This window comes from Pelmatolapia mariae, linkage group LG13, assembly GCF_036321145.2.
Source record: "Pelmatolapia mariae isolate MD_Pm_ZW linkage group LG13, Pm_UMD_F_2, whole genome shotgun sequence".
In the NCBI taxonomy this organism is placed as follows: domain Eukaryota; kingdom Metazoa; phylum Chordata; class Actinopteri; order Cichliformes; family Cichlidae; genus Pelmatolapia; species Pelmatolapia mariae.
In genome coordinates this window covers 11,355,737-11,383,159 of record NC_086238.1, presented here as the reverse complement: position 1 = coordinate 11,383,159, position 27,423 = coordinate 11,355,737, and the positions used below count along the sequence as shown (strand labels likewise).

General features: G+C 37.5%; 1 protein-coding gene across 1 annotated transcript in view; it reads right to left on the bottom strand.

The window, feature by feature from the left end:
* Window positions 1-27,423, bottom strand: part of hpse2 (heparanase 2) — a 49,102-nt gene that overhangs the window by 5,239 nt on the left and 16,440 nt on the right. The window contains exons 4-10 of the mRNA XM_063491755.1: window positions 17,178-17,351; window positions 16,025-16,196; window positions 10,671-10,718; window positions 4,530-4,623; window positions 3,546-3,652; window positions 3,285-3,399; window positions 209-354 (exon numbers count right to left, since the gene is read on the bottom strand). Of these exons, the coding sequence (XP_063347825.1) occupies window positions 209-354; window positions 3,285-3,399; window positions 3,546-3,652; window positions 4,530-4,623; window positions 10,671-10,718; window positions 16,025-16,196; window positions 17,178-17,351 (856 nt within the window). The remainder of the gene's footprint in view (window positions 1-208; window positions 355-3,284; window positions 3,400-3,545; window positions 3,653-4,529; window positions 4,624-10,670; window positions 10,719-16,024; window positions 16,197-17,177; window positions 17,352-27,423) is intronic.

The following is a 27,423-nucleotide window of genomic DNA, read 5'->3' as shown; positions in this document are numbered from 1 at the left end:
GATTTTGTTCTTCCTCACCAGACACCAGCCTCAGGTGTTTGCGAGAGGCATGAGGGGGGGTTCTTTAAACTACAGTCATCTGTTTTCTGTCTGACATTCCTGAAAGTATTGCTAGACTTTACTAAAAGTCTATGAGCATTCAGTAGCAAAAAACAAAACCAAAAACTGGAACAGGTTACAAACTAATCCAAGGTAGTTAAGCACGTACTTTTGATAGCTGGTACAGTGGGCATAGATACGTAGTTTGTCTCGTATGACTCGTCCTGGTTGCGGCTTCCTCTGCAGTCCAGCCACTCGCACAGCTAAAACCTTGGGACCAACCAGACGTTTAAACACCAGAGAAAACCAGTAATCCTGTAAATGAAATATCATCACATACACACACACACAGACAACAATTTGCATTATTTTTATGATTGCATTAGTTAATTCATTCTCATTGTAATTTTCAAGACAGGGTTCCAGTAGTGACAGTTGAAAGACACCAGTAAAAAGCAATAGGTGTGGAGAAGACGTTTTACATGCAAAATAAAAGAAAACAACATTTCATTTAAAAAAGAGAGAAACTCTGGATTCCCCTGAAACAGAACAGCTCCAAAATCTCTATTGTTTTTAATCGAGCCATGAAATATCCTGGTGATTGTAGAAACAGATTTGGTTTCGCAAACTGTGAGAGTTAAGAATGTGTCGGTAAGTGGCTAACATGTGTGTAAAGAGAGATGTGGTGCACAAAAACATGAAGTCTAAATACTGGACTTCTAGTTGGAGCGCACTGTCACATGACACACGTCACATTGTATGTAACAACCGCTGACTCATTTAGATTTGACACTTCTTAAATATGACATTTTTACAAAATATTATGCTCTATCATGAATTGCTGTATTCATTATGATTGTTGAGTGGTCCATCATACTAAGTTCCACTCTATAGACTATACAGACTCAACACCTCTTCAAGAGACCCAGAACAACATGTGCTCCTCAGGAAGTTCCCATGCAATCCTGCATATGGCAACATTTAAGGGCTTCTTTTTTCCACTCAGACTTTAACTTAATTTGCTGCCAAGGCATCGAAGAAGCACAGCACAGTATAGAACAGTATAGCGGTGGCCACGACCAGAGGGACGGATGAATGAATGTACGATCCATGATTATTACACAAAGAATAAGACAAAGAGCAGTGACGAGTCTTGGGTTTCATTTATGAATGATGACCAGATTGATTCCAAACTTGTTGCTTTGTTTTTAAATTTCAAAAACACAAGTAACAAAAAACATCAATACACCGATATAATTTAATCTGTGGCTGTGATGACCACAGCAATGATTAGTGATTGTTAATGTGGAATATTTTAGAGAAATATCTGTTGAGGTCCTAGATCTCCAGCTGTGTAACTGTTTCCTTCCTTTTTCACCCTTTTCCGTGTCTTTTTGAAATTTAATTTTGTTTTTTTGCACATTACTTTCCCCCCTTGGATAGATATACAGACAAACATCAACTGCTGGAACAACCATTACTTCAAGAACTGGTAACATGCCAATATAAATAAAATAGAAACACCAGACACCAATCAAACTTCAGCTGCTCAGAGGTAACAAAGGATGATAACAATTAAACCTTTATGGTTAGCTAATACGGACAAATTAGATTCAGCCCACTGCATCATCAACCTGCTTTTGATGTAAGAAATAAAAATTCTTTCTTCTTTAACCGTGAGCAAAAATCTCCTTACTTACTGCCAGTCAGACAGAGTTCTGTTTAAAGAATGGATCTCAGACAAAATCAGCCATCTCTTTAATTTAGGCGTTTACTACTCACTTCTAGAGGGGATGGCTGACACATGTGGAGTCAAAACAACACAAAACAGGAAAGAGAAGCATGATTGGGAAAGAAGAGTATGCTTTAAAAAAAGTAGGAAGGGGAGGGGAGAAAAGTGTGGAAAAAAGATGAAGCAGTTGAGCCATTCAGTGGGCTGGGGGCTTTCACTAGATTCTACCAATGGTGGAGTCATCCTATAGGGGATGGGGCCAGGTCATAAATTTCCCATGCAGTGGACAGGTTGGCGCTGCAGTGAATTCTCTCAGCAGGTAGGCTGGTGGAGCCTTCAGACATCCAGCCATGTTAAAAGCATTGTGATCTTAGCGGGAGATCCCCATTCCCAGAAAAATAATGGAGACAAAGAGGGAGGAAAAAATGAAGCCATCTTTATTGTTTAATATCTTATAGGTGAAGTGAGGTTAAAGTAAGTGCATGCCCGCTAGTGAGATCTAATGAGGGTGTTTCTGAAAAATGTTTTGCAGATGTAATTAGTTCATGAGCCCAATAACATTAGCAGCTAATAATGTATTTTGGAGCTGCCAATACACATTAGACTACCTATTTCTAAGTAAAGCAAAATGAAAAGAAAAAGAATATAAGTCCTAAATAATAACAAATGTTTGATAAATGCCATGACTCCATCATTTTTTCCTTTATTGTTGGAAGAATGATTTACTGTCCATGTCATTAATATAATCCTCTCACCCTACACTGCCTCTGCTTTATATAAACCCATTTTTATTAACTGAATAAATCTTTTTTATGAACTTGGCACGTGGTAGCATTTTATCACTTCTTGACATTTCAGATTTTTTTTTACAAAATGAGATTAGCTAAAAAGCGAGACAATGCTACAAAGCACCCTTTTAAAAAGAATTTAATTAGAGGGTTTAATAAGAAACAAACATCGTGACTGCAGAGGTATACCTCTTACACGTGTTAAGATTATTTCCCCCTCATATTCTAATAATGCACAACCAAGTGACTAACAATGAAACAATAATACGTTTTTGTTTTTTGGGGTTTTTCTTTTTTAGACCAAACCACCGGGGAACTTGGCATTGGGCAGTCTCATTCCACACAGGTTTGCAGGCTATTTGACTAACATGCCTGTGTATCAGATTCTCAGGTTGCAGATCTCTCACCGGCAGACTGTCCCACACAGAGAAGCACAAAGTTATGATGGGGGTTGAGGGGAGCAGTGACACTGTCCTGTGCTACTGATAAAGGGCTAAGGTTACATGGCATTTTGCCCCTGCGTCTAACTACTCATCACCACTAAACACCTTTCATCTCAGCTAATAGCTCCCACGGGAAAGAGCAAGAGGTGCCATCAACGCACCAAGTCTAATAAGGGAAAACTCTTGCATAGTAGTCCGGACAGATCTTGGCCATTTTGATTGCAGCACTAAGAAAGTGAACAGACATTTCAATCTTTTTTGAAATAAAATAAAGAGACTTACAGGTAGAGGGTTAAAATTCTGGTCCACAAGATGTGTGTATCCATAGTCAAAGAATGAGTGACGCAACACAACATCAATGCCATTCAGTGCAGCCATACCCAGTGTGTTCATCCACCTGCAATATGTGAAAAATATGTGATACATGAGAAATAGTCAATATTTTATTAGGAATAAATACTTTTAACTAGCAAATATGAAAGATTTTTTAATTGTGGCTTCCAATGTTTTAAGCAAAGGTAGTATGATGATAACAATACTTACAGAAATCCAGCAGCATACGTGTCAGAGAGATTGCTGATGCCGCTTGCCCATGCTGGCCCAAGTCCACCAAGCCACACCTTCTTACCCGGAGTATGTGTGTTCACAACCTGCGATGAGTCATAGAAAAGAAAATTATCAACAAATTTGGATTTCACATTTTAGGCTTAAGAATCAGTGCAACCTTTTCCATCTAAAATTATCTGAGGACCATCCATCCAACTCAGGGTTGGGCTCGGCTGGAGATTATCCCAGCTGACGTTGAACAAGAGGTGGGATAAGCCGCATCCCTAGTCCATCACAGGGCTATTCTGAGGAGCATTACAATCCTAAATTCTTAACTTTATAAACTTTAATGATGAAAAGGAACCTTCTTTGTTTTGTTATGCTAAATGACTGAATTTTACGGTCTCTGTAAACGAGTGAGACGTCATTAGAGTTTGCAACAAAATACTTCTAGCAATACAAAGAGAACAATAATAAATATAATAATAATAATAACAAATCAGAAAGACATAAATCTGACCTTATTGTTTGAGTGGTGGTACTCAGAGAAATCCCACTCCTTTTGCCTGTTTTAAGTTTTATTTCTTGGTAGTGATTGCTTATTTTCCCTGAGGCACTTTGGCACTGATCATCTTTCAACTCACCCAGTTTTGATAATATTACGAATTGGCAGCCATAACCATCTTACCCTCAGGGCTTACTTTTGTGGTTTGCACATGTGGCTTCTTCAGCAACCCCGCCCCAAAACTATCTCAGGACTGGATAATCCAGAATTTTGCAAACTCATTAGAAATGCAACTATATGTCTGGATTAAAATGATTTTTTTTCCATATCTTCTCATATATTTTGTATTTACACTACAGGTATAGAACTCAAGAGTTTAAGGAGTCATTACAGGCATCCCCATTTTATCAAGCATACAATATATATGCATATGACTGGGATTATTTATAGTCAAAGTTTAAGTAAAACCTAAGTACCTTGGTCACTTTACTGATCTGCTCTGCAAGTGTGTCCAAAAGTCGAGTTTTTAGGAAGTCCTCTGCTTTGTTTATTCTGCCATCCATGTAATAACTGTAATGCAAATGCAAGACAAACAATGTGAAAATATATGCAAATTTATATAAATTTGATATCCTTGATTTGATATCCATCTATCCAGCCATCCATCTGCTTATGTTCAGTCTAACCTTGCAACAATGAACTTTAAACTGTAAAGGTTTTACAGCAGCTTTGATAAACAGGCACTGACATACTCAATTATATTTCAGTGCAGTGATAATCCAATTTTACTGAGATTGCATAATGGACGGCTTGGAAGCATGGACATTTCAGACAGACTGAATAATAAAGACATCAATCTGCATGTGTGTGAGAAAAGGATAAAAAACAAAAAGACATGAGAGGAAAAGAGTGTGTTAAGGCAGCATGAAAAGAAGAATTTATTAGAGCCAAAGTCCTGCTGAACAAAACCCTGTGGGAAAACAGAAATCCCCTCCAACATACTCTCTAAACGAGGGAAAGTCAGTGATAATAGCTACACTGTCTAGTGCATATTCAGGTGCCATAAAAAGGCTTTTTCCACCACTATTTTATTTGATGAGTGAGTTGCAAGAGCGGTGAACACATAAATATGTCTGTTACATTCAACTTTCCAAACGACTTAACACTAAACCAATCTGTGGCAGGTAAACCTCCATGTATTTTGCTGTTGTCCTAGAGTTTTTAATCTGGTGCCTGTGGCAAGACGCATGACGTTAGGAATGCATTTTATATCAACCAGTAATGACCAGCTAACCAGAGAGCTTAAGACAACAGTAATTGTTATGACAAAGAAGGCTACAGCCTTTATCTCCTCCTGGCACAGCTTCTGTAAGGTCTGGCTTTTCCTTATTTGGAGATGTGTATCATAAAACTACCTTAATCATGTTTGTGTAATTACTCTCACTACCAGAGGGGGGAGACAACAGTTGTACACTCAATCAATCAATTAATTAGTCAGTACACTGTGATTGGCTCTCCAGGGTAGAGTTATTTCAGGAACAGCATTTCTATGAACAAAGAACTGCCTTGCTCAGTTATATTGTCAAAAGTATCCCAGACTCCTATATATTAAAAATTTCCACATTTAGCTTCAGTAAATAGTTATGATTTATTTTTAAAAGACAGCAGCAAGTGTTCACCTCTTAAATGCTATCCTCTGGGTATTGTTATAAATTAAAAATGAAAATATTCAGGGTGATCAATGGTATAATGGTGAAAATAAATTACAACTATTAAGCCCCGTGATGTCATTAAATATCATCCTTTGCACAAACATCAGAAAACGAAGCATGCATAGCAGGTGGAATAATGTAGATGTATGTGTCCTTTTCTAAATTTTTAAAAGCAGCACATGTTATAAGATATCAGCCAAATTTCTATAAAGATGGAAGTAAAAAATATTTCATGTAAAATTATTATTTTTTCTCCTCAATCAATTTGTAATAGACACACTCAGGTCTCTTGGAGAATGCTAGTTAGTATATGTCTTAATCAAAATTTCAAAATAAATGGGGACAACGTAAGTAAGAATGGTACTGTAAATACTATGAAAGCAGAGTATAACACCATATAATCATAACAACTAAGGGATCATAAATTCAAAAACTATGTTAGAACCTCTACTGAACCTTTTTGGAAAGGTCTACGGAAATGACAGATGTGCCAACAAAACTGCTGAGAACAGAGCTGAATTTAGTTTATGTGGGGTGAAGCAGTGTTGCAATCTGAGCTTAACCTTGTTGAAATTTTCCTCATAGCACTGGAGAAGTCCCAAGCTCCTGGCCTCAAACTGTAAACAATGCACGGATTAAGTCATAGCCTTACACAAATTATTTGGCTATCCTGTCATCTTTTCTGAGAGCTTACAATAATTCTTCAGTCCAGATCTAAGGGAAGAAATTCCAGTTCATATATGGAAACAGAATAAGACAGCACAAATTCTATCTACATCTTACACTACAAATTACCATTAGGGTTAATTTTGCTTAGAGTATATAAAAGCATCCAGTAAAAAAGCAACACTAGCCTTTAAGATAAACACTCAACTTGGTGGTTCATTAGTGCAGGAACACACACACACACACACACACACACACACGCACACACACACACACGCACACGCACACGCACACGCACACACACACACACACACACACACGCACACACACACACACACAAAAAACAAATTATGCAAACAATGCTCAAGTATTTTGACCAAAAACTTAGAATTAGTATTCAGGTCCAAGCTCCTCAAACAAAACCACAAAATTTTCCTTTGTTCATTCAACGTTTGGCATGCTACTTTGGGCTAAACGTTCCAAAATTCACTAAAATGCAAAAATCTACAACACAGGGCCTGAATGTTTTTAGACAAAGATCTACTTGGTCAGCTTGTTTTACACCGCTCTCTCCAAGTGCCAGCACCACATCAAAGACAGCTCACTTACAAAAGTATCTAGCATTCTACTATCACCAAAATATGGCACAGCCTAGAGACACAGATGTAATCAGTTCAGACAAGGATGGACAGAAGCAGAGGTGCAACTGCATCAGTACCACAGTTTGAAAACTATTTAGCTGAAATGGTCCTACATTTAATTTTTTTTTTTTTAGATAAATGGACAAAAGTATTGAAGCATAAATTTACTTTCAAACATGGGGTTTTGATTTGTAATGATCACAGAAGATACTTTTAGAAGGCTGTTATTAATTTTTGCACTCATGGAATTTGTTGCTAATGGTTTTTTAAAGGGCCTAAACTGTAAACAATGTAGAATAACTTACTTTTAATAACTGCATGTGAGGCACCAAAAATTGTCCACCTGGTGTAGCAAGAGATTTTGGGAGTAAGCAGAGGGGTAGCAAAATAAGAAAAGGATGTGTTCCTTGTGTGTTCCATCAGGATATCATTAGATCAATCATAATTACGTAACGGCTGAAGAATATGTAGCGTCCCTTAGGATTTCACAAGTAAATTTACAGCCCCTTTGTGATTTTCACCTTTAACATCTCTTTCCCCCCTTGACATTAGCTATAAATAAGATACTCAGAGGGCAGGAACTGGTACCACTGCCATTCTGACAGGAAACAAGAAACCTCTGGCTATAACATGTTAGCCTGGCTTGTAAAAAGCAGCACTGCTGAAATAGTAAAACTAACTAACATATATATTTGAAAAAAAAAATGTTTCTAATGCACTTTAAGGCCACAATGATTAAATCAAGAAGGGCTCATTTGAAAAGAGAGGTTTGTCAAAGTGCACCTCTCATTATTAGAGCATTTAACTGAGGGAGCTTGCTTGTTTGCTTCACACCCAGATGTCCACACCACTGGAGCAATTAGTCTCAGATGTGCTTTGCTCAGGGGCAACTAAACAGCAACTTCAAAAATTGTAAATCTGTCTTGTTGACTTTTCTTGGTCATATTTAGACCTGGCACCATGTCCTCACACACTTTAAACTAATTTAAATCTCTCACCAAGAAGCAGCCCCTGTTGGTAAGGCAGTTCACTATACATAAGGCTAGAGGGCCTTGGTGTAGCAAAGTGATTAAAGTTTGTCGAAAACCACAAATGTCAACCACATGGCATGGCTTGAGGATAAGTCAGGGAATCAGCATTAACATCCATCTTCTCAGGAGTATAAATGTTTCACTGAAATCTATAAAGACCTATCGATATAATGTAAGTCAGATTTTGACTGAAATACTGATAGATCACAGTTACCTTAAAAACCAATCAACAGGAATTCCCCCAAAAATCTGTTCTGTTAATTTCAGGATAGATGTCAGTGTTATTGTTAATTTAAATGTAATTTGTTTTAAAACAATATATTTATTGAGATCATTTATATGTCTTATTTTAGTTTAGTGTGAGCTCTCTCTTCTTTACTCTCTGTTTAATTAAGTGCAAATACATTACTGTCCCCCACTACACACTGACAAGAGGTAAAATTAAGTTAGCATTACTTGAGTTAACAGGTCAACAAGCTCTTGCCACTATCTCACAAACATCCACTTCACAAAGCACACTATATGGGCCACCTACACTTTACACCTACATGAGCTGCATGGCCACATAAACCTATGCCGTGAAGTTCCTGGTGCAAAATTTTTGTGCTGATGTTAATACCAGAGGAGGTTAGGAACTCTTTTGTGCACTATGAGCCTCAGCACTCAGTGACCCCGCTCTGTAACTTTACGTGGTCTCCCACTTCATGGCTGAGTTGCTGTGGTTCCTAAATGCTTCCACTTTGCAATAATTCCACTTAGTCTTGATGGCAGAAAATGTAGGAGGGAAAGGAGGAAGAGACTTCACAAACTAACTTGTATCAAAGGTGGAGAATTCAGTGCGCTCTTTAGGATGACCCATTTTTTAAAATATGTTTGTAAAGGCAGATTGCTTGCCTAAGGGCTTGGTTTTACACACCTGTGGCAATTGAACTGAAAACACCTGAATTCAAAGATTACTTTTGTTGATATAGTTCAACACAAAATTCCTAACCTTAGTGTGCACCATCTACTAGTGTAATATTAACCTACTCCTAATCTAAACTAACCCTACAGTAGCTCAAACCTCATGGTAAAAACACGTCTTTGCTGTAAAATGTAATGATTCGCAAAAACTGACCTAAAGTTATATGTGCCTTGTCAGGCTAAAAAAAAGAGGTGCTTTTAAAAGTGCCCAAGAGAGGAAAAAGCACCATTGTCAGCTTGATTTAAAAAAAAAAAAATTTCCCAACATCCACAAAACTTGTTAAAGCAACCACTACTGGGATGTTAGGTCCTCAAAACAGGTCCTGACATTTGGATAGTTTTTTTTACTCAGTGTAGTTCATTTTTATTCACCTCTAATGTATTAATAGAGATGTTTTTTCATCACAAACCTTGGATAAAATATATATCTGGTTTTAGGGTTAAAGCACCTTGACAGAAAAAAAGACATCCAGGCCTCTAAAATGAAAGAAAACTTAATACTGAAGAAAGATGAAGAAAGAAATGTGAATACAGAGAAGACAGAGACAAAATCAGGGAGTTTAATAGAGAGTGACTACACATACTGATCATGCCTTGCTGGTGAATCCAAACATGGATAAGCAATAACTGAGACAAGATGCTGCAAATGTCAAACTACAATGTTGTGGGAAAATGTCATAATATAATGCAAACCACATATTGTTGTTTCAAGATTTAGAGGTACACAAATATTTCACGTCATAACCAACATGTTTCATCACCACAAGTGCCGACTGGACACCTCCGACTGTAAGCCACAGACAGACGTATACTAACAAATTCACAACACTTTCCAAACAGGTTTAAATCGAGTGCTTCGTTTCCTACCAAGCACGTCTGACTCAAAACAACTAGAGACAGCTGCACTAGAGTAAAACCTATGTCGTAGACGTGTTAATGAGTGGTCTCTACTTTTATTAGGTTGGCTTCTTTTGTGGAGGTCAGAGTTTCTGTCACGCAGCCTGGTTAGACTGGAATCTGGACCTCTTGTGTAAAACGGGCTAATTGACAAAGGGAGTGAGCCAGAGCATATGGTTTGATTTTAACAGTGTGGGTGGTGTTTTTCCAAGCCTTACTGACAGCCCTTCCACCTTCTGTTTCATCTAATTTCTCCTAATTAGACCTGACCTTCACCTTAATGACCACTCACTCAGACACAAAGGGTTTGTCTTAGTCTACACTCAATGTGCCTTTTTGTACATATTTTACATGTGGGTGTGAAAAGATACAGATAAAACATTGGGGAAAAAGATCAAACCAGTGATACATTTGTATGCATTCCTACAGTATGTGCAACAGACAAATGGCAGGTGTTACTAATTTAACACACACACTGTCTCTTAGGCTCCTTTTCCTGTTGTTCCACTTGCAGGATAAACACAGTTTGGTGAATATGCATCAGTCTCTCTTGGTAACTGTGCTGACAAATTTGCAATATTGGTACAAAAACACAGTGTGGCCTATGGTTTTGAATTACTCTCTTTCAGAAGAACGCAGGTTAATTCTGCGTTTTTCTGTAGATGAAATAATAAAAAAGGGTAAAAATTAAAGGGTAAAATACCTACTGTTGCCACGTAACTGCATCTACAACAGAGCCAGCATTCTTCATGAACCTGAAAGAAAACACAAATGTCATTAACTGATTCGTTGTATTTTGTCTTCAATATATGACAACCTATGTCTTCCTTTCACAATTACAATACGGCTATATGAATATTACAACATTTTACCCATTTAACCGTTAGTGCTCAGTTTATTTAACAAAAATATTTTTAATTCAAGTGCACATATGTCACCTTCACTTTATCTTGAGAAGAAAACAAAATCTATCTAGGTGACAAAAGCCATAATTCACTAAAACTCTTTGCCCACTGTCATAAAATGTGTTGCAGTGTTCATTCTTTTAGCAGGCAAGCAATTGGTAATTAATTAGACTTTAGAATTAAAGGCAAATTTCTGAAAATCAATCAAGACAAATTATAAATATAAGAAAAGTGTAATTTAACAGCTGAGAGCTCCTTAAAAAGACAGCAAATGGTGTGTATGCATTATGCAGATTTTCTGTAATTTTAAAATATGTGTATGCAGTAGTCTAGATTTGGCTTATAAAAATGAGTTCTTTCATAGTTATATAGCTCACATAGCATAATTACATAGTTTGACAGTCACTGTTAGGTCCATATATTTTTGTGATGCTTTGCCAAACCCTTGCTGCAGCTGTCTTCATTTACTGTTCCTTCATGGCTCTTTCTACCTCTGGTTTTGTCTGCAAGTGAAATGCAGCTCTATTGCAATAACAAAGCCAATGTGGAATATTCCACTTCCTGATCTTTCAAAACCTTTTCACAGATTTAGGTAACTCTCCATCTGTACTGTGATGTGCTAAAGAATTACCTTTGGGAATGAGGCTAAACACAGACTGCAATACTTCATACTTCTGAAATCATTCATCTGCTTTTGTCACATCACCAGCAAACTACAATGAAAGTCATGCTTGTCCATGCATTACACTGCCTTCACCCTTCACCCAAGAGATGTAGTATGCTTCAGATTAAAGGTAGCTCTTAGTCACATCTGCCTACATAAGACTGAGCTGGTAGTGTAGCACCTCTATTTTCACTTGTCTTGTCAAAAGTCTTTTATTATGGTAGATTTTTGTAGTGATTTTATTTAACCATGGAAAGGATACTGTGATCATCTACGACTTATCTTCCACAGTGTCCATGAATTTCTATGTTGTCTAGCTCAACAGTGCACTCTATCCTCCAAATGAACAAAATTGTTGAGCAGGTCAGTTCTAACTATTTATTTTTTTACTGTTTAAGGTTGGTTCCACTTATTTTTCATTTGCAATTTCTGCTAATTTAAAGAGAAAGTAACAGCCTCCAAGTCCAAAATGGAATGAACACCAGAACTGTTTAATATATAAAGATAAAGTATAGAGATATGCTACACCTATCCATAAGACATATAATAAAATAAAATAATTAAATAAGAAGTACAATTAAATTGAACCCTCTGAAAATATTTTGAATCCCTCAAAAGTCAATGCAATATTTCTGTTCAATCGCTTAAAATGAGACCTAAGCACACCCTTTCACGACATATTCAGTCTAACATTGAATTTGAAAATAAACAAATGTACAATGTAAGTATCATGGCAAATCTGCAAACTACTAGTTTTATTATTATTTTTTTAACTAATTAGAGTTGCTGATTCTATAGCTTGAGGATTTGATTTGTTAATTTTCAGTTTAATTGTTATTAATAAAAGGAAAATCATCTGAGAGCAGAATCATCCTGTACACAAACACCGTGCAAACACAGAGTCCCCTCTTTGCATCTGTGTATGTTTCCTGATCTACCTGACCCAAATCGCTCCATATTTGGCTGTAACAGCTTGTCAGACATGCCAAAATGTGCGTCTCTAAACATCATGTCACAGAAACACAACTTTCACTGGGCTGGCTTGTTTAGTCTGTGCAGCTCAGATATTTGGACTCTTGAGCTGCTCAGCATCTAATTAATCTTATTTCCTGAGAGCAGCAGAGTAGTTGGGCTGTCAAACACATGAGCAACCCCCTCGTAACAGTGTCAAACACACAAGAATCGTCGTGTCGTTAAATGCGACACCCATGACCCATGGGTACTCCGGCTCTCGACTCTTCATCTTCTCAATCGTCCTCCTCTTCTCACTACTCATCTTCTATGTCCTCCCTTTGTTCTGATAACACTGCTCATTAATCAGTCTGACTATTACAGTACACATACACACATGTGAGCAAAAAAAATACACCTTTTTGCTTCTGACTAAATCTGAACTGTCAGTGCTCAGTGAGATAAAAGGCAGCTCCTAACGGTTTCACTGATGTAAGTAGTTCAAGTACATAGTGGAGACAGATCCATACCAAATTATTCTTTCTCCATAGTCTTCCAACTACCTGTCAAAATGTGTGTGGCTGCCAAGAGGCTAACCTATATTGAGACATTAAACTCTTCCTGTGAATTTAAGTACACATGTGCTTATATACTTGTACATGTGAAAACATTTTAACACATAAACATATTCAATTTACTTTATAGATGGTATTTTGGTTAAATGACATGCTGACCCCATTTATTCAACAAATTAAAACCAGAACTATGTATCCCACCTCCATCACTTCTAATTGTCTTATTAGCTCTGTAATAAATCTCCTAAACCTCTTGTGACAGATTAGTGGACCGCAGAATATAGCTTCCTTTCAGCCACACAAAATAGATGTTAAGTTTTCATGGTTGCTGCACAGGAGCACGTCTAACATCTGCATTTATTCACCAAAATCTATCAGACATTGCAAAATGTTCCCAACATTGTCATGTTTATGACTGTGTGTATCTGACCAGTTGCTTTTACATATACAAAAGTCTAAGTGGAAGCTAAGAGAGGACAGAGCGTTCTCCATTGCTGCCCCCAGTTTATGGAATAAATGCCTGTGCACTTTAGACAGTCACCTCCACAGCCCATTTTTAAAACACATTTATACTCTCTGGCCTTCGACTGGGCATTACACATTGATCTTACTTGCCTTTGTTTTATTATGGGTGCTTGTTTGTGTTTTTATTCTATTCTAGTTGTTTTTAACGGTCCTGCATTTATTCACTTTTGGGTGCAGCACTTTGTATTTCCTGTGGTCGTTTTTAAAATGCTTTATAAATATTGCACACTGAATGTCTGAATAAAGTAATTAAACTTTAGATTGACTTGATAAGGGCCCCATGTAACATCTTAAAACATGAATGTAAAATATCTATCAAGTTATCAACATCTAAATGATCACAACAACATTTTTCTATATATTACTAGCTTTTTATACACCACCCTTGTGTGTTTAATATAGAGTCTGACAATTTTATTATTTAGGTGATTTTGGCCTATCATAGATATATATAATGTATATATTATCCCCTATGCACCACAACGAAGCTATTTACTTTTTTGCTTGAGATGACGTACATATGGTGTCATTCGTTTGTCCACCAGTGCAATTTCAACCTTGTGGTTTACAGTCTTCTCTCAATGTCTGCAACAGAACCATGGCCACGTGGTTTCTTTGTGCTAAACTTCAAACTGTATTGCTAAAAAAAAAAAATAGCTGAAAATCTAAAAAAATAAATACATCTTATATGTATATATTTATTGGTTGGATAGTGTATGCATTTCCAAAATTCCAGTATTAGTCAGGCTAATTTAAAACAATTAATCAAATTATTATATGCTGATCATAAAGTCAAAAACAAAGGGTAAAAAGTAATTTTTTGATAGTACCAAATTATTTTATTATCCAGAGGAAAAAAGCAAACATTGCACCATACGGTCACACTTTATTTGTATTGTCCAACACTGACAGAGTTGTGTATATACCTCCATGTTTGACTTTCACCCTTTGTTTGTTGTACTGGGCCAGTGATGCATTCATTTTAGTCAAGTTTGTTTCCATTTCAACAGACAGAAAAGCTCACAAAGGCGTTACTTTTTTGGAAATAATGATTTTGTTTGAGGAATACTGTCAGCTGTTTGGTTGACAGAACTAAGGATAAATTTCTTGTCTAAAATGAATTTCAACAAACTAAGACTTGCAGTAATACCCAAAGAAGCCTACATACCTGTGACAGGCAATCTGGGGTTCGTTATTTGCAATGCAGCAAGGTCAAATTACGCTTTTAAAAAAGTTTTTGTCTTGGTTAACAATCACTATTAGATTATCCAAATTAAAGTTCTGCACAAACGTTTCCAATTCATTAGTGAAAAGAGGAGAATGTGTTATTCTCTGATGGCACTGATTTGCTATTTGTATCCAAAGTGCATTTTGTAAATCACCAACTTGATCAACTGTAAGCCTTAAACTAATTTTGAATTAAGATTAGGTTAAGTTAAAGACAGCCAATTACATGCTCACTGCCAGTGGAAAAGTGGTTTGTGGAAGAACAAGATGGGGAGGGGTTTTTTTTCAAATCTTTTGTCATTGAGGTTTTGAGTTTCTAAGGATCACAACAAATTATGTTTCTTTTGCCTAAATTCAAGGGTTTGTTTCAGTGAGCCACACTTTGTAAAATATACTTGGACAGACTTCATTGAACTGATGAATTGATAAAGACAATACAAAATGAGTCAGCGCCTTAAAGGAGGTATTACTTTTCTGTTTTGTGCTCCATATTCCCATCATGATCTTACGTTGCCCGTGAATTGTTAATGTTCTGATTTTCATCTGCCAGATAATTACAGCTTGTGAATGCAAGATAGATAAACCGTGGAGCTACAATATTGTGTGGCTACAATACAACTTGTCCAAAAACAACACGGTAATTTTCAGTGAAACAGAGTCCGAACAATTTAATCTTGCTTTCAGTCAACTTGAATAAAATTTTGTCCAGCTAAAGAAAGTATGTCTGAAACTGTATCAAATGCTGGTGAATAATACTACACAATGACACTGTGACATTGTCTTGGTTGCTCTTTTGTTGTAAAGGTTTGGCTACCAAGTGTAACAATGCAACCTTTGCAGAGGACAGGCTGCAGTTGAAAGAGGGTGGTTAGATAAGCGACCAGAGTCAGTCCAAAGCTGCTGCAGCTTCTGGGTGAAACAAGCAGGTGGGACATTGCGCCATCACGTTATCAATCAGATGACACTTTATTTATGCTGACATGGTATAACTGAAGCTGAGACCCTAAAACCTGCAGAGTGGGAATCCATAAACACTGAATACAACTACAGAGTGTGTGTGTGTGTATGCGTGTAAAACTTTTACTGAGCTTTACTGTGTTTAATGCATAAACTACTGCAGCATACTTTCCGCTACCTTCCCCCTTTCTTTTCCAGCAGGACAGCCTAAGAAGGAGTGGAATCCTGGCCAATCCCTGCTTTACTTGGTGACTCACCCATCCAGCAGCAGAATGGCGTTCTTCCGGGGTCGTCCTGCGCTGGGGCCAAAGAGGTGAGCTCGGTGGTAGAAGCGCACAGACTGCAGCAGGGTACGTAGTTTGGTGTAGTCCTGAGCCAACTGGGTGCTGTTGACCGCACGACCCACCATGCTGCGGTACGCATTGGGCTCTGGAAAGAGAAGACGCAGTACACTGAGGAAGATAAGAGTTTATACAAGCAGCATTGGGAAGATGACAAAGAATGATGTTGTTGTTGTAGTCTGATCCTGCTCTTAGAATATCCAACAGCCAGTAGAAAAAAAGGATAATTGGCCAATTCACAGTAATACAGACAGATGGACATTGCTTCAAGGGAATAGCCAAAGCACACAGGGTGGCCTTGCAGATTCAGTAAGCCTAAGAGATTGAAGGATTTTACAAAAGAAGAAAGACTAAACTTTAGCAGACTCATTGTTGATTAACAACTTCACTGAAGATTTTTCTGTACCAGGCTGTTTCATCCTAAAAACATAGGCTGCTAACATGTGCTTTATTAGTGTATGTTGATATGCTGTTTATGAGAACTATGAAATGATTAACTGCACATTTTAAAAGACAACCTTTAATTCATCATATAAATGTCCTCTATATCTTGTGCTACCTCAGCAATTTACTTGAAATTATTTCTTTTGTTGCAGTCACATATACAGTTATTAGATATTTGCTGCTACTCTTCGGCTTAGGCTTAAAAAAGGGTGATAATAAGTTTTTAATGTGAGGATATTTTTAGATTTTCAGAAAATTAAAAGAAAAAAATAGTTTACCCCTGTGCGAACCCTTGGGTTAACCCTTTAACTGCTACTGAACTTAACAAATCCTTCATTAAATCTGCAACAGTTTACTTTAGTTCTGTAACAAATTTGTATTACAAGTGACAATACAAGCACGAACTGTTCTACTGCATTTAGTTTATGCTTTGAATTTAATTTACTGCACTCAACCAGAGAGAATAATGATATGATTTTGGCAATAAAAACTATACAGGGTGTTACCTTTAAAACACTTTCTTTTCCTTTTACTCCTCTAAATATTTTAAATAGTATAAAAACTGCAGATATGATTGTAACTCATGTGTTTTAGTAGACAGTTTGAAGTGTGTTGCTGTACTGACCATTGCCCAGCTCCCAGGAGATGTTGTATTTCTTGCCAGCGCTGTACTTCAGGAGGCTGAGGGTGGAGGAGGTGTTCCAGGAGTTGTCTGGATTTCTGTGTAGTGCGTTGAGCCCCAGGATCAGGTGCAGGCCAGCACAGTCGGCAAAGTTGTACAGTTTGTCTAAAGACCTGGCTGGGAAAAACCCACAAAGCAGTTGTAACTTTGATTCTTTTTACGCGTCTGGAATCATATGACCACATGAACATGATAGAAAACATGTGTAACTCATGGATTCACTGATTCACATGCCCTCTGTTTCTATATGTTTATGTATACAGTAGCCCTTAAACCATATCTGTGGTGCTTTCTGCACCACAACTATGTATGTTTGCAACCGGCTACATTTTCTTTTCAATAAAAAAAAAAAAAAGAAGATGGAAAGGTGTTGACATTATGTAACATTATGCACTAATATTATACTTATTTTAAAGTCAACTTTATCAAAACATACCTTCAGACTTGGAGGAAAACAAAATTGAAGCAGTATAGGTTTGTGTCACGTGTATACTACTGTAGTTACACTGTGAGTACTATGCAACCTGCTTAAAAACACAAGATAATTAATCAGTTATGACAAAAACAAATTCAAAATGAGAATTCCAATAATTAATTGTTTTTACATTAGCTACTGAACAATATCTAAGCTGGTTCTGCTCAGTTCTTTGTGGATCAACTAATCAGTTTATTCGCATATTCACAGATATCATAGTGAAAATAGAAGTAAATCAACCAGAAATAGAGCCCAGCTTTGAGGAATGTTTATCTTGTCTGTGGCGTAGGTAACATTGTTGTGATTAACTGTGTACAAAGTTGCTTCCACCACTTCAGCTTTCAAACTAAACCATTCAAACAACCAAAGAGGACAACATTCCTTAGCCATACTGTGTAAGTACAGTATAAGATGTACTTGAATAAACTGACTGCACGTGGTGCAGGATATACCTGGAATGTATTCTGCAACCAGTTCTGAATTTCGGGTTTCCATTTGTACACACGACAGCAGAGTTTCTTCCTTCAGCAACATTCAGTGAGAATGCAGACAGACTGATTTTCCCATCATGGACTCCTGTGGTGATGCGCTCCTCAAAGCATCAGGCACAGGATTGTTCTGTTCTGCAGCTGACTGCTCACTCATGTTTATGTCTGCTGTCTCCATCAGAACACATTATTCTCCCTATGCAGTAGAGGATAAGGCCAACTGCAGATGTTGGCATACAGTGAGAGTGCCAAAAGTGTTTGTTTATATTTTAATGTGTGACTGTAGGCTGCTCCTGGATACCTTAGGCTCTTGTTTTGAAATTTAATCTGTTTGGATTCATTCCATTAATGTAAATATTACCCTGAACTCTAACCCTTACTTCCTAGGTTCAACAGGAACCAGATGAAGACTGTGCAGGTCTGGTCCCTGCTAGAATTTGCTCTCAGCTCTGGATTTGGCACCACCTGAGCTTGCCAAATGATAGCTTTGTCCAAAGTGGAATGAAGACAAATGCAGAGCAGACTCGCGTGCATGTAAAAGGTTTGGATACGTGTCAAGCCGATAAAAGGCATAGTATTTAAAAATGGATACAACTAGCTTCAACAGAGGAACACATTTAAATAGTGAGTAATGCTTATTAAGTTATATCTGAACTCAAATGTGTTTGTGTATTCAGCATTTACTCCAACCCTTTATTTCTAGTAGAGCACTGTATAATCCAAAGAGCAAATAGAGAGAACAGAAAGATTGCTTGTTGCACCTGGCATTAATCTGCTCTCTGCTAATAGCAGGACAAAGCCTGAAAAGCAAAAAATGTTTGCAGCAACAATAGCTTTATTCCACAAAGCTCTTTTGGGGAGTGTATATCTCCTGGGTAAACTCCCCGTTCTCTATCTCATTAATAACTATCAATAATGTTATTATCATAACTGCTATTATTGTAACTTCTTCCCTCTGTTGTTGGAATCAGAGTGGCGTCTGTTTGCAGCAGCAGAGTTGAGGGCAACTGGACAGAGAAAGTAGGGCCAGATGTGGCTGTCAAGATGAGTGATTCCAGGCCTTTCCTCACCTGATATCTGAGCAGAAGGCAACCAGCCTTACTGCAAGACACAGCTAGCAGGCCTGCAAACACATCATAAAAGCATCATGAGATGTATCAAGCTACTAAAAATACTGTTTCTCTGCTGGCTGATCTAAGAGCAGTGTGTAAAATAAGAGTCTATGTGTGCATGTCAGGTTGGTTACTGCTGAATTTTTATACCGAGTCTATGTCTTAAGCTTATGAAACACATATGACTGTTGTCATATAAGTTGAAGGTGCTAAAAGATATTTTGCACTCAATAATTTTAAACATAAATTTTGCTTTTCACCTGGACTATTAGATAAATAATTGCATGTTTGACAGCTTACTCATCTAACAGATCTATTATACAGATTTTATAAATGCATATTTATTTATATGCATACTATGGTTCCAGCTTATCAAATGAAAGGATCTGTCATTTCTCCTGTAAGTTAAATGAACAGGGAAAATAAACACCCCCCCCCCCAAAAAAATATATATATATATCTGGAGAAATCAACTTGGTACCTGCAAAGGTATGACCTCTGTCATCTTATCATAATTTTTGGACATATTTTTGATTTTGGTTAAATAACTAGTAATCGAAACGATTAGTTGCAGCTCTAGCAGTCTTAGCACTGTATTTATACTTATTGTAAAGAAGAGTTAAAATTAAGGCTGACCTAGACCCATTTTGTGTGTCTGATTATGGGTAAAAAATATATATAAAATATATAAAATTCTGTTGGTAAGGTCTCCTTTTTAAAATAAAAGCAATCCCCTGTTAGCCCATTGGTGAGCACTTGTTGGAGTCTCTTTTTCACACTGACAGCAACTTGTAAAGAACATACATTACATCATAGCCCAGCATAGCAAAGCTCTTGCTTATCGTCTAGGAGGTGGAGATCATGTGTTTTCTTACAAGCAGAAACGGGTATATTTGTCATCCTGATGTCAGAAAATCTGCAACTTACTGGGGCAAACTTGACCCCCATACATAAAGCTATACAGACACTAAAAAGCCTTTAAGATACAAGTCAGTGATCTTGGTCAGACAATATGAAGGCACTGTAAATTAATCTATTTCATCTGTTACAGCAGATGTGATATCTGTGTGATGCTAGAGCACAAATGCTCCAGGATTCAATGAACTCCAGAGACAAACTGTGGTTGGAATTCTGAAGGGAATACCAGAACTTACTATTTCTGGATAATCACTCACAAACTTAGACACAGATAATCAATAAAGCCAACATTAAATTGTCTTTTCTGTTCATCCCAATTACATTTAATAATATCTCTGAAGCACTTGTCATTATTCAGCTTTCAGTTTTTAAGCAAACTAAATCCTTCAGAAACAGGTCTTACACTGTAATGTGGTTTAAAACAGGTCGCAAAATTGTCAATTACACACAACACAATGAAAGCCTGTCTAAGAGGTCAGACTTTACTGTACTCACTCAGCTACAATCTTCTCTTTTATCTTACAAACAGTCCAGCCAGAAACAAGCAGAACAAACCCCAGAAAGCCGTGTGTGCATTTGCTTATATGTGTAATTCTGCTGGCGTGCCTTTGTGTGTTTGTGTGTAGCGGAAAGAGTGGAGTCTGGATATTGTCAAGCTGTCTATCTGATAGAAAAGCCGGCTCTGTGAAGCAGAGCGGCCAGCAGCATCAGTCAGCGATATGCCTCATTTCTGCAGTTCTGCATATTCCTTCAAACACTGAGGTACACATATGTCTATGTGCACCAGGCCTCTATGCACTCACACAAACAGTGTTTACTGGTTTACATACCACCCACATGAAGCAGACACCCATTTAAAGTTTCCAATGAAATCCCACTCTTTTCTAGTGCTGTGCTTTCACTAGGTTACTGTAGCTGACAGGACAGGTGTATTTTTACATGAAAGTTGTTGCTATTACAGCTGCAGCTTGGATTTGTTTCACTTTTAAGCTGCTAGATTCACCTTCGTTATATCACACAGCCTCACTAAAAAAGGAAATCGCAGCATTCTTACTTGTTATAAGAAAAAGTGGCTTTTGCTTAAGATCAGCTTTACTTATGTAGGTTATGAAAAACAGATTGAGACGAGGATCACACAACAGAGCTTAAAAAAAGCAAGGGACAGCATAAATATAAAAATCTAAAATTTGAATTTAAAACATGAAGCACCATCAGGATTTCTTTTAAATCACAGAGATACTATTTTAACACTATATTTTTATTATCAGTCGACAACCACATTTAACTGGGAGTATACATTACACAAAAACATTGCAACCATTCCAGACTACTCTGCAACATATGTTTTTGTGTACTGGGAGGAAAGTGAATGCAGGCTACAGATATGCAGACAGAACAAGTAGCCTTTCCTGCCTAAAATGTGAGGGATCATTTGAAAACATTTCTTGTGTTGAGCATCAAAAACAGAGAGTATATCCATGCATTCTCCACCATTTATGCCTTGGGAGACAAAAATACCAAGCACAGCAGAAATTAGTTTTCTGTCTCAGGTTTCATTAGATATTTAATTCAATACCGAAACAAAGTCTCGCTGCCAACACAATTTACAACTACTAGTTGAATGGAAATCAGTCTGGAGTGGGCGTGTGCACACACCCACATTCACACACGCAAATTTCAAACCCAAAACGTAACCATACCCTATTCTTAATACACGTCTTCACCTTTAAAATGTTATGATTTATGTCATAGGACTTGGCTTTTGTGCTCATTAGGATGACATGTCTGCATAATGTGACTGTGTAAACAGACCTAGGTCCCCACAACATGAGTAATACCTGGACCGCTCACAGACAAAAAGACTGGAGCTGAGTTCTGGCTTGCTTTAAAAGCCAAATCAAAACCGAATCCCCAAGAGACATGTGCAGACAGGGTAGAAGGCTGTTTAGAGAAATTAATTGTGAGTCTTTTTTCCTGTTTATGGACACAATATGTTTTCCATATCTGAAGATGCACATGTTGCAGTCAAGTTTCCAGAGTTCTTGAAAAGTGTCCACACTGCTAATGAAGATGATCTAAAATGAATTCTAAAACTTTTTATGTTATTTTTCTTTCCTCTAATGATTTCATAACTTTGTAGATGTAGGAGGAAAAGAGAGTTATGCAAGCAATAAAATCACGCTGAGCACACTGCCGCCCTGTTCAATAGATGCTTGTAATTTTCTCTGTCAGCTGTAAAAACTCACAGCGCACTGGCTTAAAGTTTGCAGTGAAACACACACTGTAAACTCAATGGGGAAAAGATGGTGGAAATGGCTATTCTGAAACAATACATCCATCAAATTATTGTTAACATGCCGGGGAAAATTGTTGATGACAGTTTATGAGGCTTTACCAGATGGATTAAAATTAATCTAACATTTATACTTACACACAACACGTGCGGTTACAACATGCAAGACGATGTCATGAAAGATTTGGAATTAAACTGCCCAAATATCCAGGAAAACTCGAGCTCAGTGCATTTATCATCGCCACCTCCATTATGGCTACAATTTCCAGCAGCTCCAGTGGTTCATCTCTGCCTTCTGTTTCTCATTGGTCGGTTCATCCACTAACCAGATCCTCTCGGGCTGCAGAGCAAGACAGTGTGACTGAAGCGAGGTCATCTGAAGACTGATATTTCCAATTATTTCAACAGCTAGTCAAATGTTTAAGAGCAGCTATCGATCAAACCACAGTTTGATAATTCATCCATATCGGTGAAACCCAGACCAGTATACTGTTACGGTCGCTGTGCACAAAGCTATTAAAAGAGGTGTTTTGCTATGTTCGCGTGGTATATCTATGACTTACCCTGACGCTAGCTTGACACTGAATGTTAGGGTTGCGCAGAGGGAAAATGTGGTTCTAATATACTGCGAGTCTGTGCTGCTCCACCACCATGTTGCACAGAACCCAACGCCTCCATGTTTACACAAACACACATCTCCACATGGACTCTTCTTTCATACAGGGGGGCTCCACTTCAGCAAAACCATTCAGGTCAAACCACTTTTGTATTTTGGAAGAATGCAAGATATGTGGTGGGCACCTGTTTTCAATTCTGTTAGTAGAGGGGGACTGATATGTGTGTGTGCGTCCATATGTGTTGAAACCAGAATGTGAGAGAGAGATTATCTCAATCTGTGAATTTGCTCTGACTAGACTTGCGTGTGGCCCCCTTCTGTGAACCCAGTGTAAAGAGATGCAGAGCAGCTCGACAGGACTGGTGAGTAAGATGAGTGGTATGTTAACATACGCTGTTCTTGATGTAAAGTACAACAACTCTGTGCTTCTGTGTGTGTGTGTGTGTGTGTGCGTGTGTGTGTGTGTGCAAGCACTATTTTGCCTAGTGTTCCAAACAAGGCAAGAGGATGCAGCATATAACAAATGAAAGGCAGTGAAAATGACAAAATGACATCAAGTGTCTTTTATTGGCTTTGGGCCATGTAACTCAAACCACTTGTTGGGGGGAAAGGGTGTGAGGGAAATGTGTTTGGGGTGTGAGTGGTTTTCACATCTGTTTGGCAATGGCCGCTGTCTATCACTCCCTAATGGGAAAAGCACGCTTGTTAGATACTAATGACCTCATTGGCTTGTAAAGATACAAGGTGTGCGCAAGGAGTGAATTCCCAGGAGAGAAACATCACGTCTGACGTCATCACATCATGTCTGTTGTATTTGTATGCACTGTGGAGCTACCTATAAACCACTACCAAACACAACCAAAGCACGAGGTAATACAGCAGCCATTATCATTAGCCAAAATTGTTGTGAATGATTCTTTTATTACAAACTGACAGACTGTTTAGTAACTTGTGAATCGAACTGAGGGTTCATCGCTGTCTAAGGCAAACAATTGTCTTAATAACAAGATGATTAAGATGGCCAATCTGCAGCTTCTTTGCAATGTGCAACCAATTCTAATATTTGAACACCCAGCATTTACATTCAAAGTGACACCACAAAAGCGCGCAATTAGTCAAATTCGATGAAGTTACTCTTCTAATATTATTGAATTACAGACAGGAAGTAATAGAAATGAAAGTTTTTTTTGATAAGCAAAAGAAATGCCTCTTGATGGACAGGCTAGTATTGCCAGTTGGCAGGGTGCTGAGACAAAATATAAACTAACTTGCATAACTGTCTGGGATGGATAGTATTTTGTTAGCAGTCATACTGAAGAATAAGCCCTACACCATGTTTGCTGCAAAATGATCTTCATCAGGTCAAGGTCCAACACAAGACATGTGTTCAGACTTGTAAGCATTAGAAGTTATTAGAGTTATTATGAGATTAATGTGGGGTCTTGTTTGGAGTCTGAGATAGAGAAAGGAGGACATTCTGACCAAAAAAAAGAAGATTCAATTACATGAAAGTAATATATACATATGGTCTGACACTTTTGTTCTGTTTGCACCATATGTCCGTACACTTCATGTAAAGAAAAAACTTTAAAGCTTTTTACATGAAAATATGTATATTCATTCTTTTATACTGTAGGATATAAAACTGCAGAAACTGTTTTGTGTTTTCAGCATTTTTACCATGCAACATATTTTACACTTCATAAAGTGTTTACTTTTTTTGGCTAATGCAGGGCAGTTAAGCAAAAGGGTGTGAATGCAATACCTGACAGTTTCACTACCAAAGATTAGTAACGCTGTCACCTACAAAGAGGGTTGTTGTAAAGCTTCCGCCTCTTATCTGGTTAGCCATCTCGTCACACACCTCTGCTGATGCTGTAATTAAGCACTGAATGCTCTGTAGTTGTAGAGAAACAAAACTCCTCCACATACATAGGCTGGAATGAATGAGAGACTAGCCCAGGGCTTTACTGCCCTGAATCATCAAAGAGCTTGAACCTAAAATATTTTCAGGAGTCCTTTAAACAACACACCTGCTTAGGCTTCAGACACAGTGGCTAGCTTCACAAGTTTTTAACAAATGCTTCTTTTAACACCTTCACCATCATATTCAAAAATTATACCACTGGCAAAGGGCAAACAATGTATTGGGGCATAATGGACATCTGCTACATTCCAGTTCAAAAAGGGTATCTTTGATCCCAGGCAGTGTGATGAATGAGGGTTATGAAGACCAGATCCCAAGCGGGCAGCAATGCAAACACACAGTATTCCAGACTCCCTTTCACTGCTAGAATAATCACCATAATCACAGCAATCATCTTCCACTCTCAAACTATATCCACACACATTACTTATGCTTCACTTAAACTGGAGGTTCTTCAGCTGAACGTGCAGAGCCAGATTAAACAGTTACTGAATCACCATCTTGCATAACAACTTTTATAGGTAATTATACATTTATAATATCAGATGCTGGAAAAAGACAGAAAATGTTTATAAAAATGCTACTACGTAATGTGCAGACCATACCGACTACATAAGCCATTTGTTATTTTGCAATTCAGATCTAATCACTTATAACTGCACTAATTAAATATAATTGACTGAATGATGGAATAACATTTTAGAAATGTATGTATTATTTTCATAATAATTCTCAGATAATACCTGAACCAATACTTTGCCAGTGAGTTCAAGCCAGAGAGAAATTTCCTATAGGTCTCTTAAGATGATAAAATGATCATCTTTGCAGGTTTAAAAAAATGATACATTATGAAATTAGAAGATAAAAATTAGAAGATTAGAAGACAAAAGTGCACAATTGCTAATTTAGCACAGTATAAAATACTAAAAAAACTTTTCAAGGTTTTAAATTTACATTCAATGAGACCTTTTATGTTTTTTTCAGATCCATTATATTCTTCTAGAATGTCATGGAATAACTTTAGTCACAAAAAACAAAAACAAAAACTATATGTTATGTTGGCTCTTTACACAGGAACTCAGCAGTTTTAGCTTTAAATCTTGTGGTCACTACTTAACGTGAAAAGATCTAACACTGGTATTTAGCAAACCTAAAATAAGCCCCTCAAATGTCTGTTTGGTAGATATTGTACTCAATGCCTGCTTATTGCGTGACATATAGGTCAAAAGCTGTATATACTTGTGCAACATAGGATGGAATCACTGCAAAGTCCTTTTCTACAGCTTGCACTTGCACGTCTGCAGCTTTATCATGGCTCTCTACCTTTAAAGCAGAGCAAACAGTCCAACTTCTGTGTCAGACTGACTCAAAATCACAATGAGGATCATCAGTGGTGATGAAAGCTGAGGTTTTTTTGACATTCATAGGGTTGTGCACTGAGAATTTGTTACTCACGATCAGCATCTAAGCATGCAGTTGTACTGGTATCTGAAGGAGGAGATTTGCTGCAAATCACCTCAACAATGGTGCGTGTTATTGTACAAAACTGTCCTTTTACCACAAAATTAAATTTAAGTTGAAGGATCAGAGTTTTAACACAGTGGAGGAGATCCAGCACGTCGCATATCAACACAGTTCTTGATCTAAAAACAAGCAGCAGTCCTGGAAGCGATCGTGACATTTACGTGGCCATAATGGAGAAAGCAGTAAATTTTATAAAAGGTGAGAGTTTGCTTTTTATGACTAACGTCGGTCACACAAACCTTCCATCGCACCTTGTTAGATTTACATTAAATGTCCGGTTTGGAAATGCATAATAAGTTGTCAGTTCTACAGCAAGCTTTAAAATTACATCATCATCAGATTTCTCCAGCAAAACAACCTTCAGTCCCATGAGATTTTTACAGCACCCAGTATGACAGAGATGATATTCCTGCCAGATTTTCAAGGAAATAGACACAGAAACATTTTCCAACTAATCACCTTAACAAATCACATCATCAAAAGTCCCCTCAAACCATCCTCTCAACAGTCTTGAGCTCTTGCTGAGTTTCATGATGTTGTCTGCTGAGAACCTAATGCTATAACAAATTGAGCCTATTCTTCATCTGAAAACATTTTTTACTCCATTTGCTTTCCATCTACACAAGGACTTATTGGCAGAGACTTGCATGCAAGTGAGATTTTGATTTGTTTTATTATTATGTTTTGGTCAATTAGTCTGTTGAGATGTTTGCGGTTTAGAAAAATGACATTCTTCTTTAGTGCTCTAACACTTGTGGCGGTACTTTTAACCGATGCAAAAACCATACTGTATGCTAAAATATTTGAATTCAATCACACATATTTTTCCAGTTTTA